This window comes from Chiroxiphia lanceolata, chromosome 1, assembly GCF_009829145.1.
Source record: "Chiroxiphia lanceolata isolate bChiLan1 chromosome 1, bChiLan1.pri, whole genome shotgun sequence".
Taxonomy (NCBI): domain Eukaryota; kingdom Metazoa; phylum Chordata; class Aves; order Passeriformes; family Pipridae; genus Chiroxiphia; species Chiroxiphia lanceolata.
In genome coordinates this window covers 14,360,551-14,378,593 of record NC_045637.1, presented here as the reverse complement: position 1 = coordinate 14,378,593, position 18,043 = coordinate 14,360,551, and the positions used below count along the sequence as shown (strand labels likewise).

The window sequence follows — 18,043 nt, the reverse complement described above, 5'->3', positions numbered from 1 at the left end:
AATCTGATGTCAGAAGATCAAGCATTAGAAACAGGGTTCCTATTCTATAAGTGGCATCCAGCTCCTGAAAATACCTGGGTGTCCTAGGGAGTAATCATTGCAGAGGACAGGCAAACTCATAATAAGCTTATAACTCTAAAGTTCAAGGTTACAGAACACGTATTTCTGCTTAGTCTAAGTAAGGAAAATGAGAAAAATGCTAATATATTGTGACCCATTCATCTCAGTTGAGACTCTTGGAGTCCTCTGGGATGTAAAACACCGTAAACTTCACTCAAGAAAATACACTCTAGATAGCATTTTCCCTAAAATCACCTATACATAAGAACGTTCAAATACCTCTTTACGAACAATTTGAATTTCATAATGAAATCAATATTCTTCCACTACAAACAAATAACTGTGATAATTTAATTTTTCCCTTTGCTTAATATGGGCACGGCGGTAGAGTGTCTAAAGATTCAGAAGCATGGCTCAGACCACCAGAAGGCTTCTAGAAGCTGCATCAGCATTTCTTGTCTAAAAGAAAAATCCTAATAATGGCTTTCCATCTATGATCTTAAAAGAGAAAAAACATCCGTGTACTGTACATTCTATGAAGAAGATAGAACACGGTGGTGTATCTGATTCACAAGTTTTGTGTTCATTTTTAAACTGTCTTTTTGTACTGAAATTAATTAATTTCAGCATAAACCTAATCAACCAAAGAGAAACAAGGAACAGTTTTGCCTTGCTCTGAACCACTCTGTACCCTCATTTTCATTGGGTTTGATGCAAAGTAGGCAGAGGAAAACCACGGCTGGGGCAATGGGATCCCTTCATTAGGCAGCAGCTCAGTTACACTGGCTTATCATAGAATCATAGAATCAGCTGGGTTGGAAGGGACCTTCGAGATCATCAAGTCCAACCCTTGATCCCCTACCGCAGTTTGAACTACTATGAGGAAGTTTGCAAACACCAGAGGCACTGGATGCTTGGAGGCTGGAGGCTTGGAGACAGTTTTGAAATGATGCTTAGTCAGTAAAAGGATTACAGGTCTGTCAGTAATTTGGTAGCAGAAGAGCTCCATCTCAGCCTTATAACTCCAGTAGTTACTGTAAGTAAAAACATGTGTCAGTAGAATAAGACACTGCTGTTTTAAGCAAACTGAAACTAACTACAAATATATATTATACATCCTTTAAAGATGCCCATACTTACATACAAATAGCTCTTTACCATCCTACTAACAGTCATCAGATAGGTTCTAATTATTTTAACACTGATAAATCTTTCTTATTTACAACTAAATAAATTCAGAGTGCTTTGAAATCTATGGATTCACTGCTTTTGCAGCAGCATTTTCATGCTATATTAAACCATTACAGTGCTTTTCTATACAACCCTATTTTAATGTCTCCCTGCTTCTCCTTCCTGAATTCATTTATCACAAAATAAAGTCACCATTGTCTTTTGCTTAATTATCCTTTGCCATCTATTGGATTTTTAGCCAGGAATTTGCTCAATAAAACAAACAGTCCCCAAAAGGTAAACAAACTCCAACTGAGGAAAAAGGTGACTTTCCGTCTGTACTGATAGTTCATCAAAACAATAGATACATACTCCTGAGCAACAACAGATAAGATCAGAGCTCAACACATTATGAGTAAAGATTAGTAGATCAAGCCTTGAGTGATGTCAGAGTGAGAAGAGACCCACGCTACCAGCAGTACCAATGGCATGGTGCTGTGCTGCATCCTGCACTGGCAGCATTTAGCACATCCTCCTGCCTGTGCTGCTGAACGTGAGTTCCTCTGCGACTGGCTGGACTGATCTTCTTTTACATCATGATGCTGGAGGGGGACAGGAAAAAAATCAAAGCATTAAGTATTGCTGCTGTGCAGTCCGTCTGCTGGTTTCCCTGGGCGATTCTGTCATAAACAATCAGTGTCATTTACTCATCTCTCATCTGCAACAATGTTATGCTCCCAGTTTGTACCTCTGAGACTTCCACATTCCCTTCTGGGGATGATCCACACAAAACGTTTTTCCTGCTGGGTCACCTATGCCAAGAGCAGCACATTGACTTCTGGAGACATTTTCCCATTAGGTAACTTTGCTCTGCTCTGCCATGTCCCTCTCTACACACCCCGCCTCCTGCACCATGCCAGTTCAGGATCCTCCTCTCTACTACAATGAGATTTTGCATTTGCTGCACCCTCACACATCTAAAAGGAGTTCCTCAAAGTAAATTAAAGCCCTTTGACTACACCTTAAACTACACTGCTAGAGAACACCAGTGCCATCAAGTCAAACAAATTAGGTGCTGGCAACCTTAGGAACATGGAAACGATGTTATAGGAACGGTCAGAGACCTCAGTCCGTTCTCAGTAACACCAGCTTACTCCACCAAGGAGGGCCCCTGGCTCAACGCCAGACTCCCAGCTGTGTGGTGCCTGTGTGAAGGGACCCTCAAAAGCCCTTAACCAGCCAGCTAAGGATTCCCTGCTTTAAAGGGCATCCTGAGACTGTGGAGAGCCAAGGTAGCCAGGTCAGTGCCTTTCATCCCAAAACTGTGGGCACAGAAGACACTTCTGTGGGAAGAGGTCATATCCAGAGTACCACCACAGGCTTATGAACCAGCCAGAAATTACTGCTTGGAGCAGCTGTGAAGTTGCTGTAAGCTACTGTAGGGACTGGTTTGGTAACCAGCCATCTCTGGGACTGGTGGGCCAAAGAGGTGGCACATTTATCTTAACCTGCCCTCTGCAGCACCCATCCCAAGCTCAGTTTAACCGGATGAAGTGAGAGATTTCAACAATTATTTTTCCCTTAGTGTAGTGATTCAAAAAGGGGCACCATGCATTCACAAGCCTGGCCCTGCCTGTTAGAAATAAAAACTGTTGCACTGCCTCCCAAGAAACCTCAATAGTGTAGTGGTATTTGCACACTAATTCATAATATGCATAGGTCCAACCATGACTCTCAAGTTCTGTAACCACTGAGTAAATACATTATAAAAAAGATGCAAAAGGGTTTCCTTATCACTCATCTTATGCAAACCAGTTTTATGCCTATTTAATTTCACTGGCTAAAGGGGAATGACTCCAGAGTTTGTACCAGTATGAGATCAGAATCCTGCATGCAATTTCACGGAGCATGTTAAATTAATTAATCCATTAAAAAACCAGTCTGCATTTTATACAATCAGCCTCCGGTTTTCTATTTTTGATATGCAACTAATTATGGGATTAAGAGAGTCTATGTTCTTTCTTAAGAAAGAGCAGCTTTGCAAATCTAAAAGAAACACAGATGACTTTTGGGGGCAACTTCCTCCAGAAAAAGAAAGTTTCTGGAATAAAGAAGCAGATCCTAATACTATCTAATCCTAATACTTTCTTAGCTCTGCTCTGACTTGAGGAAATCTGTTTGTGTGTAAACATAGCCACAGGAGAATAGAGCTACTCTAATTTATTGTTTTTTTATTTTTCATCCCTTTGGCCATTTTGGCAGACCACCCTTGTGCACACTGCAACATGGGACGTGAGATTACATCTCTTCCTGAAGTGCTTTTGATAACATATTCAGATAAGGTGTTAAGGACCATGAATTCTTAGACTGACATTACTTTCACTTATTACTCTAGTATCCTTACTAATATTCAGCTTTTCCATAAGTGTCATGCCACACATTACAAAAGGTAGCCTGAATTTTGCTGCATAGGACTGCTCTATAAGTAATTTTCATATCCTTACTGCATTTTTCTAATGGTTGATCACTTGAGGGAGAATTACAGTATTCCAAAACAGATATTTTAATTTCTATATATAAGATATCTACATATTACATCACTGTACGTGGAACTTGAATCATCAATTATTTTGCATAATCTAAAATTGATAGCAACTGGTTTTGTAGTTCTGTGACAATGCCAACTTTGTGTTAGGCTGCCATAAGCATAACAACATGAAGGGGAAAGAGTTTGGATTTTATGTTATAGCCATTTAGGAGCAGTTTTTAGTCCTTGTGGTTGTATAGACAGACTTTCCTATGCACAGTGAATCAATATACTTCTGTCTACTTGTTGACTCTGGTGGACTTGAAGCAGCATCATTAGTTTACCTTGTAACATGCCAAGATGCAATTAGTTACATAAAAATGCTATTAAAAAGCAGTCCAACACAAACATGTGCTTTTGCCGTGGAAATTTAAAAATGCAATCCTGACACTAATCCCTTAAAGAATCCAGATCTTTAAAGATTCAAACAGGTCACAAATCAGTATAAAAGCAATCCCTTATGGTGCTGTAGTGCATCCTGCCTGAACACAGTAAAAGTATTTTAAACAGTCAATTTCATTTAAATGATTATGATTCAGGAAAAAGCCCTGCCAAAAATCTACTCAGCATACCTATACCTCCCAGTGAAATTTAGACTTTATTGTAAAAACCTACTAAAACTCTAGAAAAGAAGCGTTAAAAAGAATGTGCAGACTAAAAGGAATGGCATTTATAAGCAAGAAAAAGTGAATGCACATGGTATGTAATCATTAATAAAATCCAGTGCTGCTGGAGTTCACACAGATTAATTGCACAGCTGGATAATAACACTGGAGATGTTTATGACCAAGTGTTATTTGTACTTCCTTTGTATAAGATAAGGACAACCACAGTTCTCCTTCTGAATCATAAACTGACCAACCCAGCTTTCCATCCACTGAGATTTCTCCCTCTGCAGGGCAGTTTCAACAGATTTAGGGCCAGACTGTGAAATGACTTGGACATATGGTCTTCAGAATGCAACCTCGAGAACAAACCACCTACACCTAATCACTTAGGCACAAGTCTGAATCCCATTCCTTTCCAAAACACACCCAAATCAGGTCCTGTAGGCATACACCTCCAGATCCTAAGTCCTTTCCTGAAGATAAATGGATGGGACACAAGGTTCACTTTTAAAATAGGTCTAGAGGAGAAATATTATCTTACTGAGTAACTGATGCACTTAGAAAAGAGGGAAGACTGGGCACAGTGCCTTCCTCAGCCTAATGGGGATTCAATCCCACATCTACTTAAGTGCAAGAGGTATCCAGCTACAACAGGCATGCGGATGAAGAGAGTAAAATAAAGAATGCAAACTGTTGCTTCTTCCTCCTTTAGAAGCCACAATTTCAAAGCCAAACAACTTTTACTGCATTTTAAAAGCATCACAAACCTATTTATGTACTAGGTATGGTAGAAGCATGGATGAGTCGTGTTTACTGGAGTCAACTGCTCTCCACCTGGAGCTTGGATTGGGATGGGGAAGACAGGCATTAGGCTGTGGCATTTCTTGCCATGACAAAGGCACATCCCCGAAACATCATGCATCTAAACATAAAGGAATATAGTCCTAACACCCAAGCCAGTTCAACTTCCAGAGCTGCTGCTACGCTTGCATGAAACCTTCTTAAAATCGCAGCTATATGTGTTGTGGATAAACACCCAGAAACACTGCACGGTTCAACACTGAGGTGAAACAGTGCTCAGTCATCCCATAGTCAGGGCACTTAATCCTAAACCAGTCTGGGAGAAATAACAGAACTGCTGCTTAGTGCCACATCTTTCATCTGGGGAAGATGTTTATACAAGGAAACATAAGAAAAAATGCATTATAAGTGGTCTGGGGAACGTGTGCCTTACAAACAAACATTTTCTATTACTTTTAAGCAGCTGTGCATAGTTGAGCCAGTTTGAACGAAAAGAAGATACACACGAAATGTTTTCAGTATTTTGAATGGGCAGTGTTCCTTTCTAAAGGCTCCTTTAAAAAGAAAAAAAAAAGTGCCACCTCGTAATTTCGAAGCCCCAAATATCTGTAACCAGAAGGTAAATAACAACCTTTTGCAAGCCGGCATTAGGAAATCACGGACTGATTCAGGACTTGTGAATGCGGAGCGCTGTGCTCCCGGGGAAGCCGGACAAGCACCGGTCGGGCACGGCCCAGCCCCAGGTCGGGTGCCCGGCACGGCGGGGCCGCCCTCCCAGCCCCGGGCGAGGCGGGGCGGTGCCGGCCCGGGGCGGGCGGGGGGCGGGAGGAGGTGCGGACCGACCCGCCCTCACCTGCCCCCGCCCCCTCGCCCACCTGGCCGCGGCTCGGGCGGCCCCGCCGCGCTCGGCACCGCACCCGCCGCCGCGGCAGCATGTTGCCCAGGGCAGACTCGTCCATGCCGCCGCCTCCCAACCCCGCTCCCTACTTCCCGCCTGCCCGGGTCACGCTGCCCTCCGGCCTGGAGATCCTGCGCACCTTCTCGGGAGCCGTCATCTTCCTGGAGATCGTGAGTGCACGGGGGAGTTCGGGGAGGGGGGAAGCGGCCACCGCCTTCCCGCGCTCTTCCCTGCCCTCCGCGCCCGCGGCCCCCCCGTTCTCCGGGGCGGCCGAGCAGCGGCTCCGCGCCGCCCGCGCTCCTCACCTGCCATTTTGTGAGCGGGGCAGGTGCGGGGGCCGGGCCGGGCCGGGCCGGGGGGGCAGCGGGACCCGGCCGGGGGGGCAGCGGGCCCCGACCCCGGCGGGTCCTCTCACCTCGGCCCCGCCGAGATGGTTTTCGCGGGGTTGTTTGAGCTGTCGAGGACTTTAAGCCACTCAGTGACTCAGACCCAAAAACGCACCATGGAGTTACACCGGGTTTTTCCTGCGCGCGTGCGTTACTGGTCCTGTGCAGACTCCTACAAGTGTGTTTAATGTCACGTATGTGGAAGTCCTCGCTGGTGTACACAGGGCTGAGACCTTTGAGCTAAGGCCGTGTATGAGGCTCTGCAGTGCCCTTGTACTGATAAGTAAGAGGGGAAAAAAAAAAACCTCGGTAGAACTGATTTTATTAACTTTTTTTTTTCTCTCGGCGTCAGAGCAGAATGCTGCTTGTGAGCTGGATCCCGTCCCGCAAGCTATAAAACTCCGCCTGAGCAAGGAGCTCAAAACACAAGTCCAGGCACTAAATCAGGCCCTGACTCAGTAGGAACAAAAGGTTAATTAGGTTGGCCCACCTATTGTATATCTGACAGCTGAGCTGGACAGGTGTGGTGTGAAATAACACAGTAGTGAGCGCTGAGATTAGCAGTCTCTACAGTACATTTCTAAATTTATTTTTAAAGAACTTGCAAGTTTGCACATTCAAAATACTGAAAACATTTCACGTGACTCAGTTTTTTTGTTTAACAGACACTTTCTGATATCCCTTCTGCTTCCTAACTGCCCATCGCTATCTGGTCGCTGAGTAACAGACTTGCACCTGCAGTCTTGTGAAACTAGAGAAAGTTTGGTTCTTCACAGCAGCTAAAAAAGGAACCCTAGAGAACAACTTGAACGCTAATACATAAACCCTTGGGAGCTTTGAACTGAGACTTAAAATGCATCTTTACATATGTGCTGCTGCAAAGTAACATGAGAGAGGAACCAACTAATTTTATAGCAGGCATTTTTTAAAAGGTCTCTCTCGTCCAACCTTGATACAAAAGAAAGTTCTCTGAATCTGAAAATGTAACCTCTGACTTCCTGGTTGTAAAATTTAAACAGGAGAGAAGTAACTTGCTTGGAAATTGATTGTAGTTGTCACTGTTCAGCAGGTTGGATTATGAAGTAAAATCTTTCTGTAATAAATGAACATACTTTAGGTGACAATTGTGATTCATTCCATTTATCCTTTTTTTATTAAGAGACGGGATTTGCAGGAAGAAATAATAGCCTTCCTTACACCAACAGTTGATTAAACCAGGGAAGTCATAGAGTACATAAATTCTTCATCAGTCCATCATAGCACAGTGTCCCTCTCACTCATTCGCTGTGATCAATATGCTGAAATGAAAATTGGCAGTACTGAATTCTTCCTCAAGTTATGATGATTCTGGAAAGCTGTGTATTTTTCTAATCTTTACAACATAATTTACAACATGCCTTATTGTGTATTCTGGTTTTCTCTTTCACTTTATTGCTTATCGTGTTCTCTTTCAGTTTGTTATTACAAATACATCGAAAAAGAGAAGTAGTTTCATCTTCTCTGTATCTCATCTGATTAGGACTACTAAATTAAATAGTATGAGATTGAATCAAAATCTGAAGTACATCCTTCTCATGCCAATTTTAGTATATGTAGATAGATTTGCTTCACATTTCTTATATTTTCCTCAAAATGAGAGTAAGGGTAGAATTTGCAGCAGCAGCACACACGTCATTTGGGTTCGTAAATCCCATTTTCAAGACTATTTTAAGAACTTTGAAGAATTTCAGAGCGGCTTTGTCCTACCACCACTTAGTGCGTATTATTTCTGAGAAGAGGACTTGGCTTTCTGAGTAGTTTGGAAGTGTTTCCTCTTGGTTCCTAAGAATAATCTGATGATATGTAATGTGTGATATCAGTTCTTAGGCAGAAAGGACTGAATAAAAGTTATCTCTCAGTTCATTCTCTGTATTCCTTCCCTTGCAGCTTTTTGGCACAATAGTCTGGATTTTGGTCGCTTCTACCCAAGTTCCACTGCCACTGCTGCAGGGATGGGTCATGTTTGTAGCAGTGACTGCATGGTTCCTGTCCATTGTGTTCCTCTCTGTGTTCCTCTTCGGCTATGCAAATAGAATTGCTGTCAACTGGAACCAGGCGGTAAGATTTTTTCTTTATTTGAGGTTTCCCTTTGCTTTATAAACTGATAATGATCTAATGAGAAGTGCTGATCCAAAGTCTTAATGACTGGCCTTCTGTATCAGCAGAAAGTTTTTCAAAACTGAGAAATTCAAAACTGGAAAAAGAATAGGGTTACAAAGATGACAGAGGAAATACAGGACCTGTTTTATGATGGAGGTTGAAGGAGCTTTCGAAACTGTTTGAAGGAATACACTTGTCCTCTGTGAGCACATAAAATGCATGAGCAGCAGGAAGAGGACTAGTTTAACAAGGCATGACAACAAATTGGTTTAAATGACCAGAAGTTATTGTGGACTGGAAATCAGAAAATACTTTCTGGTATTAAAGAAGTGGTAGTAACACCCTGTGAATAATGGGATGTAGAAAGATACTTCTAATATTGTAAAGGAAGGGATGCATTTGGGAACATTCTGTGTGATGGGATTGTCTGAGATCCCACAGACTGGACTTCAGCACCTGGAAGGTCCCCTCCAGTTCCTAAGAAAGTCTATGGGTGACTTTTGGGCTGATTCCTTAAAACTAGGGCAGCAATGCTGAGTGGCTGTTAGACCTTAGGTGGTCAAAGACAGAATAACCTGCAGGATGATATAGTTTCTTACTAGGACACTTAACGTTCGTCTGGTGAGACTACAGATATAATTATACTCTGCTCAACTTTTCCTCATTGTGAAGACAAAACCTGATTCTCGCTGTAATCAATTGTTGTGGCCTGTGCCAGCAGTTCTCGCAGACTGTGCCTTCCTATTAAAAAAGGGAAGTTGTTTGCTCTGGTTTTGTCAATATGGATACCTCAGGTTATTGATTGCTAATTTATGTGCTCCTTTTTTATAATTAACTGTTTTTACTTTGAGTTTTTAGTACTCAAATAGTTGAGCAGGAGATGATATCACACTCTTTTATATTACTGGAAGTGAGTAAAAAGGGATGGCAAAACTGTGATCAGAATGGAAGTTTTAAAAAAAATCTAAAAGGATTACAACCTCTAAAACACTAAAGTATGGCTGTCTGTAATTGCTGATCACCTTCACCTTCCTTCTGTGTGGCTTAGTTTTCCTGTTGACACTTTCCTTGATGACAGCTGGAATTGCATGCTTCAGTATCAACATCTGTGGAATGTGTTCAGGTTATTCATGGACAATCCCTTAAAACAAAAGGTCTTTAAAGCAAATCATAGAGCTTCATGAGTTTGGAGCTCAGATAACTTCAAAGCCTATCAGTGATAACAGACTGGATTCTATTAAAAACAAACTTTAGCACTGTGAGTACACATACATACGGCATCAGCTTTCCAGCACAATACAGGCAGTAATTAGGCTAATAATGAGTTAAGATCACAAAGACCTTTACAGGGATTTATGCTGCAACATCCTCACAAATTATGATGCAACAAAGCCCTTGAGCATGTGCATAACTGAAGTAAATTAATAGTGTCCTGGGTTTCATTGAAACTGTTTGCCAGTTTACAATCATGCATCTATTTAAGAGTTGCTGGGTAAGGACAATGCCTTCTATAGATTGAAAATGCTATACAAATTTCACCTTATGACAATTGTGTGTATGTTACACATTGGCTACTTGATACTGGCAATGATTTGTTGTACTGTTCATTTTGTCCCCTTGCATATAATAAATTACTGGAAAACTTTCTGTGTCAGGAAATTGCTACAAAACTTGTATAAAAGCTGTATCTGTAGCTTCATCTGAAAGGCTATCATAACTCAGTCAACATCTTAAATAAATGCAGAAAGAATGATTTTATCTCTAACTTGGTAACTAAAACCCAGCCCCTTCCAGCTGTCAACAAAAATAAGACTAGATAGATCATTTGACCGCTATTTTCGGGTACCCAAATGTTCAGTAACTTGTTGGCACTAAAGTCTTTAGCAGCACTTAACAAGATTTTTTTTTTTACCTTCTGTTGCAAATAAATAATTACTGGAAACACTAGAACTATTTTTGTTACAGTAAATGCAGCTCTGTATTTAGCAATACCTTACATAGTGTAACGGATATATCCGTTAATGCTGATAAAGATATTAAAAAAATAAGATGCTACACAGTGGAAAAGATGGACCTTATGGAGCCACATCACTCTGTACATCACTGTATTAAACCAGATGGTATGACAAATACTGTCCTTTACAGCCTGACTCACAACATACTCATTTACAAAATTAGATGTGAACTAACTTATCATGCAGGTCTGTTAGTATTTTACGAACACTTTGTATGAGGTTCCAATGATTATACAAGTGTGGAGGCGAGGGAGAGTTAGGCACCATGCCGACAATTACTAAAACCCAAAAAACTCTCCTTCATAAGATTTTGGGGTTTTTGGTCACAGAAACCATAACCATGTGAACATGAAGCCTTACTGATGCTACATAGCTTCACTGTCATTGCTTCCAGGAGAAGGAAATTAGAGGGTTTGGCTGGAGAATGAAGGAAATTAAAGAGTTTGTCTTCTGAAAATATCTCTCTTGTATGCAGTCAGTCCTGATCTAAGTGGAATGGGGAACTGTAGTAGCAGCTTATATTGTAACTTATCAAAACCGATGAGGGTGGGATAAGTAGCTTTAGCTGCTGTCAAATATGGAACGAGTCATGGGTTTGAAAAGAAAATTCTTTCAATAAAAAGAAAATCTCACATCTGCCAAGAAACTGCATGTTTCTAAATGGGGAAATGCAGCACTTTGATATTAGGTTAGGATGTCACACAGTAATTTCTAGTGCATATAAATGCTGAGTGCTGCTGTGCTGGGCACACAGTGTACCCTGGGTTCTCACTCTTGACATGCTGGTAGTCCATTGCACTTGAATGAAGTTAAAGTTGATAAAGAATTCATTATGCTGGAGATAGACTGTGTATCATGGATATCAGCATCATCAAAAAGCATACATATACTTGTGTGTATTTTAAAAATTGTGTCTGTGGCTTTTGCAGACCTGCATAGGTATAGGCACAAAGTACATGTTGTATGGACTCAGGAATTGAGTGCAGTGCAGATGTCAGTGCAATTTTCAGACTCAACAACAAAAGGAGTTGTCAGAAGAATATTTTAGATGTTTTAAAACTGTACTGGAACATGTCTTAGATCTTGCTGCTGGAACACTGGACTCTGAAATAGAACCTGCAAAGATACTTGAGCACCAAACCTTTTTCCTGTGTGTCAGTAATAGAACCCTGAAATGAGAGTTAGATGTTTAAACCTTACATTCAGTTAGTATTCACCACAGAGGAGGGAATAGAGAGGGCTAGGAGAGAAGCATATTTAAAGTAAATCCTAACATCCGTCCTCTCAAATCTCAGGCATTTTATTAGACTATGTCATGAAGATCTTTTAGATTACTGACTATTGGGTAGAGCCAAGTCAGAGTGAGTTAAGGAAATGCCTCAGGTGTTGTATTCTGATGTTGGGAAGTAAATTTCATCTGTGTCAAGGCTGAGGTGTCTCTGGGCATTCACAGAAGCAAAGTTCAAGCACAGAGGGGGCATTTTTTGAGCTTTGGTTATAGCTAAGAAGGGATGTGGGGGGCTGCAAGATCATATTGTACTGCTTGAAATGTGATAAAGTTGGCCTGTATGTCCCTTCTTTTTTATCTGAGCTCTATGAAGGGAGACTTCTGTAAGGTCCAATAGCTTTACAGTGATCTAAGAGGTCAGCATGTGGACATAAAGATGAGCACATGCCTCTTAATTTGAAAGAATGTAAAGTTTGGAGAGAGAGAGAGAGAGCTGCACTTTATCACTAATAATGTTAGTGAGTTGCTTATAAGTACAAGCAGCTGTGAAAATATGTTCAGGTTAAGCTCCCACATGGATTTAACACAGCTTATCTAAAGTTATTGTTATCAGTGCTCGTTTCATGTTTCAGTGTTGGATTTCGTTCGTACTGAGACAGAAGAATTACGTATGGATTCCAGCCCGGACTGATTCTGTTATTTGTTTTTTAGGATTTTATTTTTCATGGGGCTACTTTTGTCTTTTATTTTGGAGCTTTTCTACTCCAAGCAGCAACTACATCTCTACATCACTTTCCCCGCAAATTCAATTCCACCGCACAAGAGAGGATTCTAACTGGTCATGAATATAACATAAGCATAGCAGCTTCGGTATGTATTTTGTGTATTTGTATCAGGGGAGCAGAAATCTGTTGTAAGTCCTTGTAGCCAGCCATTCAACTTGGGAACTTAACAGCAAGATGGAATAGAAAGAGGAGCTGTGAGAGAAATGATTGTCTTTGAGAGCTGCAAATAGTGTCTAACAGCAACGTGCAAAAACTATTGGTATAAGCTAATGGGATATCTACTCTTCACTGCAGTGTAGAGTTGCTACTCTTCACCATAGTGTTTTAAGTATATGATCGCTACAGTTTATAATTTTTAGACAAAGTAATGTGTAAAAATGGTGTTGGTTATTTGAAGAAAAAATAACAACTAAGGCTTTATCAAAGGATGAGGTACGAATTTCATGCCCGTGTTCATATTTTCAGTTGCCTTTTTTTTATGCCATTTAGATAGTCCTGAATATGACATGGAGAAATAAAATTTGAACTAGATCTTTGTGAAGTTTCACATACGTACTTATTAAATCAGACATAAAAGTTATGTGTCAGGGCCATGCTGTCCCTTATAGCAATTATTAGAGTGCTTTTCTTGATAGCCTAAGTTCAGAATGCATTTTTCCATCATCACTGAATCACTGTATCTGCTTATGTGGGCATGCATAGCTGAATCAGAAAATATACCAGGCTCTAGTTTTCTCCCTGGCCGGACTCCTCAGGGGCAAGTAGAGGTATGCCATGTAGGCTTAGCTTAAAGTACTGAAACTAATGCTCTTATTTTTTGTTCCATCCAGAGGGTCTTGCATACCTCAGGGAACAATATATATTTATTAAGCTTCTCAAACCCTCCTCGGGTATCTGTTGTCCTTAAAACTTAAAAGTACACCATAAATTTTGCATAGTAAGCACCCTCAGTTCATCTTAAGATAAAACCAGATGAACAGTTTGAAGAGGTGAAGTGGTCACGTCAGTCTCCAAGTCCGGAGTTCCTCACCATTACCCACCTCCCAGTAACACACAAGCACATCTGATCTGTGTGGCCATGTGGCACAAGGACAGAGGTGGTGTCTCATAGCTGTGTATGAACTAAGGGAGATCTTTATACTAAGCAGGTATCTCAAATTCTACCCTTAAATGTACCTCTTCAATCCTAGTTTAGTGTGTTCAGATCCCACTGAATATATGGTCACTTAAGTAATTTTGTCTGACAACAGGATACTGGGGACTCCAAGAGACTGTTTCCCCCTTCCGTACTACTTTTTTAAGGAAGAATTCAGTTCTTCAAAATCCTCAAATACCTGTCAAGATAGGGGTAGAGACCTTTCCCAAATCTTCATTTGCGAAGACTGGCCATGATGATAAGTCTTTAGTGTCTTTGCATTTTTTGCAAAAGTGTATATTTAGGAAGACAGAACACACAGAAAAATATTTGTAATCCTTTGAAATACTTCATTAAAATGGTCCTGTAAGCTACATGACAAAAAAATATATAAGGCTGCTAACATTCTGTCTTTTTAAATTACTTTCATATACCATGATTAGAAATATATATGATCATTTTTTACAGGTGGTGTTTCTGTGGTGTAGCATCTATTCAAAACTTCAGTTGTCAAATTAAGACGTGTATGCAAAGCAAGGAATAGGTTGTTATGATTGAATTCGTATCTTCAAAGAGACATAACCCATTATTGTGTATTCGATTTTGTTGTGACATGACCTTCAGTTCAAATCTGTCCAGTTCAGTTCTTGAACAAGAGCAACTTCCTGGTATTGTTCCGGAAGTTGTTCTAATGACTGGATATCTGGTCGAGGAGGCCACACTAGGAGTTGTTTCTGTATTTCTGCAAGTAAAAGAGCTCTGCTACTTAGAGGGATGTCTTCCTAGATGTTTGCTGATAAAGACATTCACTTGGAAACAAATACGAGATTAATGTTTGATCAGTCTAGGTAAGAGAAAACTGAAATACACAGTGTATGTATACATGTTTACTTTGTACCATAACTTTGCAGGAATTCTATTTAATATTCTATTTCAAAATGTCTTCTGAAGCAATCAAGTGTAAAGTAGTAACATAGGGTAGTAGTAAAATGGGGTTATAACAGAGAAGTTCCTGAAGAGACTTCAGAGGATCCCAAACTTATCTTTACCTTAAATGTTTTTGGGGGGGGGGATAACTTTTAAATCATTTGTGTTTATATATTCATTTAGAATAAAAAACAATTGTAGAGCAATGTAATGTGTGATTCACTTTTTTCTTTTTTCCCCTGCTTCTTCTCTAGATTTTTGCCTTTGCAACAGCTGTTTGTTACGGTTTCAGCACAGCCCTGGCATTGAGGAGATGGAGGCTAAATAATAGTTGAAGAGAGATTGACACCCATGTGTTTCACTTCAGATCAAATTAAGTGCTACTTGTCTGTTTTACTGTAATTCCAAAACGACTTTTTTTCTGCTTAAAATGTGTTTTAAATGCAAATAACCCTTAATTAGGATTTTCTCGACAAGTTTCCATCTATTCCCTTTCTAATATTTACTTCTATTGTGTATGCATTTTAAGTGTACTCATTGTATGGTATTAGGGAGTTCAGGGATAAACAGCAGAACTCTAGTGCTACATCAGTAGAGAAAGAAAATGGAAACTAAGCCAAGATGTTGACTGCATAGGCAGCTAAAAAGCTTCCCTCTTGTTAAGTCCTGGGATTGGGCCTTAAGTGTCTTGCAGCATTATGGTGCACTCCACACAGGTCCAGCCTTGAGGCTCCTTGTAGAGTCATGGATGTTCTGTGTGCTGCTCTTTGCATGATCAGAGCTGACTTTGAGATACCAACTTAGTATATATGTATTATTAACTTCGATGTACAGAGAATATATTTTAAATAACCATGCAGTGAAATTTTTTGATACTCTTTTGTAGCCATATCTGGCTGTGGTCATCTGATCCTTTAAGCTTATTACATTCTATACTAGATGAAAACTGTTTGGGACTGACAATCAGTAGTTCATTAGTTTTAGGAACTATTTATCAGATCTATTTATACTGCAAAACAAAACAGTGCATTTGTGTTGTGTGTGTATATACATGGTGTATTTTTGTTTAACAGGAATATTTGCACTGTTTTACTTCCTTAGAGTACAGATTTGTTTTTGTTACTTAAAGTGCTGCATTTGTTGGGTATTGTGTGAGTCAATATCATTTGAATGGAATGTTACCAAATGGTGAATAATGTCTGACCTCAATTCTTGCAGTGTGTTATTTGTTGCATTCTAAACCTGCAGTGTTGTAAAGGTGTTTTTATTTGGACAGATACCTGTGCAACATCTTTCTGAAAGCAGTGGAATGCAAAGCGGTCCACCCACTATGGAGTTTGCTTTTCGCACGAATGAAGTTTAATTGAGCCTTTCTTGAATATCCTGTTGTATAATGACATGCAATATTATATATAGATAATTGATTTAGCAAAACTAAACGATAACGTTGTGCTCTGCTCCCTGACACTCATGTCCTTTTGCAGATGGTGAAATTTTTTTTATACTGCTAGCAAATAATTTTTGCTGTTGCGAATAGTGCCAAATAGATAACCCGGGAGAATAAAAGCTCCCTGTCATTCGTAAAACAACTTGTTCACTACATCCTGCCAGTGCACCTGAATATTCTGCAGAGACCAGCAGTGATTGGGTAAGGGAAGACTGGATTTCCTTCATTCCCAGGTGTACTCATTCTCCTTGAGCCAACAACGGAATCTGCCATGGAAGTTGCTTTATCAAGCTTGTCAGGTACAAGCATCTCTTGAGAGGCAGCCACCCCCAGCAGTGCCCTGCAGTCCCTGCTGACGCAGGATAGGTTCTTATGGGTGACACGGCACTGAGTGGCAGCCCTTCTGACTACAGAACCACTTGGTCATCTGGAATTACTGCAATGGGATGTTTTCCTTTATCTGTTTTCTGAATCTTTTTTTCTTCCAAAGATTTTGTACTCTTGTCTGATTTTTTTTTCCTAATTCTCTAATTGCGTTGAGACTTTTTGTGAACATTTTACCTAGAGCCATATACTTTTAAAAATACTTCATATTGTAAAAAATACCTTTACACTGGAGTATATGGATGAAAGTATATAACAAAGACTTATGCTAAGCAGCATTAAAGTTACTTAATATATTTATGGCAGTAGTCTGGTTAATCATTTTGTCTTTGGAAAGTCAGAAAAACTACCTTGCAACTTTGACTTGCTGACGCTAGATGTACAAAATTAAGGCTAAGATTTCTTGAGAAGGCATAATTGCATTGGGGCTGGTTTCATATATATATATGTATATGTATAGTTTCACAGCTGTTTTGGCATGTGACACTGCGTGAATATTAGTGAGAATAGTAAGGCCGGCTGCAACAACATTTCACATGGATGCTGATCTTTGGTGTGGTTTCTCCTGTATCCTGCAACCTGGCTGTGCACTGCTCACCACAGACTCTGCGTGCCACAGCTATGGTCTTGGCAGCCAGGTGGGGTGATGGAGAGCGGATCTTAATATTTTGACTATTAAAACCTAGAGAGTGTGAATCCCACACCTGGTGTCAATTAAAAAGCTTCCAAAGTTTTGTCAGCATTTGTATCTAACCTCCAACCTGAGCTGTAAAGGTCATGATTAATGAGTGCTACTCAACTCTCCCAATCTACTTGTAGAAGTCCAGATAGCAGAGTGTGGTTAGTGTAGTATGGAAACTGTTTGCACAGTGAGGAAAGACTGAACTTTTCCCTCCTAAATATCAAAGGCAAACAAAGGACAGAGAAGAGATAAAGGTAAAAACTACAGTAGTGAAGAATGACTTTAACAGCTAAAATGGAGTGAAAGAATGGAATTTTTCTCATAGTATGCACTGTACTTTGAGGAAGATCTAAGGAAAGACACACCAGAACATGCAGTTACATTCCTAAAAAAAAAAAAAAAAAAAAAAAAAAGGAAAAAAGTCAGTAGTTAGTTTGCTATTACTTTGTACTGGGAGGTAAAAAGATAGGTGTGACTCAGAAATGGTATGTGGTTGCTGGATATCTGTATGCAGATACTGATATGGGAATAATACGTAATCCTTGTGATAGGTATTATAGAGGATATATGCAAGCTGGTTCTAATAAGTCTCACTCTTCCTTGTACAAAAATTCCCCGAAGCCTACAACCTTGAGGAATGCAAGCTTAGACCTTCCAAAGAATGGAAAGCATAGGAGGGGACATAGGGAGATAAATAATCTCAATTAATTTAGGGCGAAAGGAAGAAGACCACAGATGCTAAATAGTGTTTTCATCAAACATCTCTATTTGATGTGAAGTTGCAGTGCAGC

At 40.2% G+C, this 18,043-nt stretch overlaps 1 protein-coding gene across 1 annotated transcript; it reads left to right on the top strand.

Annotated features, from left to right (window-relative positions):
• The first annotated feature begins 6,090 nt into the window (after nucleotides 1–6,090).
• MAL2 (mal, T cell differentiation protein 2) lies at nucleotides 6,091–17,661 on the top strand. Its single transcript, XM_032711936.1, has 4 exons — nucleotides 6,091–6,294; nucleotides 8,437–8,607; nucleotides 12,604–12,762; nucleotides 14,994–17,661. The coding sequence occupies exons 1-4, from the start codon at nucleotides 6,160–6,162 to the stop codon at nucleotides 15,072–15,074; spliced, it is 546 nt and encodes a 181-aa protein (XP_032567827.1). The 5' UTR covers nucleotides 6,091–6,159; the 3' UTR covers nucleotides 15,075–17,661.
• Nucleotides 17,662–18,043: the final 382 nt, after the last annotated feature.

What these genes read in the sequence shown, in the direction of transcription:
- MAL2 (XM_032711936.1), top strand. Translation starts at nt 6,160, where the DNA reads ATGTTGCCCAGGGCAGACTCGTCCATGCCGCCGCCTCCCAACCCCGCT. An exon ending in CTGTCAACTGGAACCAGGCG is followed by an intron (nt 8,608 to 12,603) that starts GTAAGATTTTTT and finishes TTTGTTTTTTAG; the next exon opens with GATTTTATTTTTCATGGGGC. An exon ending in ACATAAGCATAGCAGCTTCG is followed by an intron (nt 12,763 to 14,993) that starts GTATGTATTTTG and finishes CTTCTTCTCTAG; the next exon opens with ATTTTTGCCTTTGCAACAGC.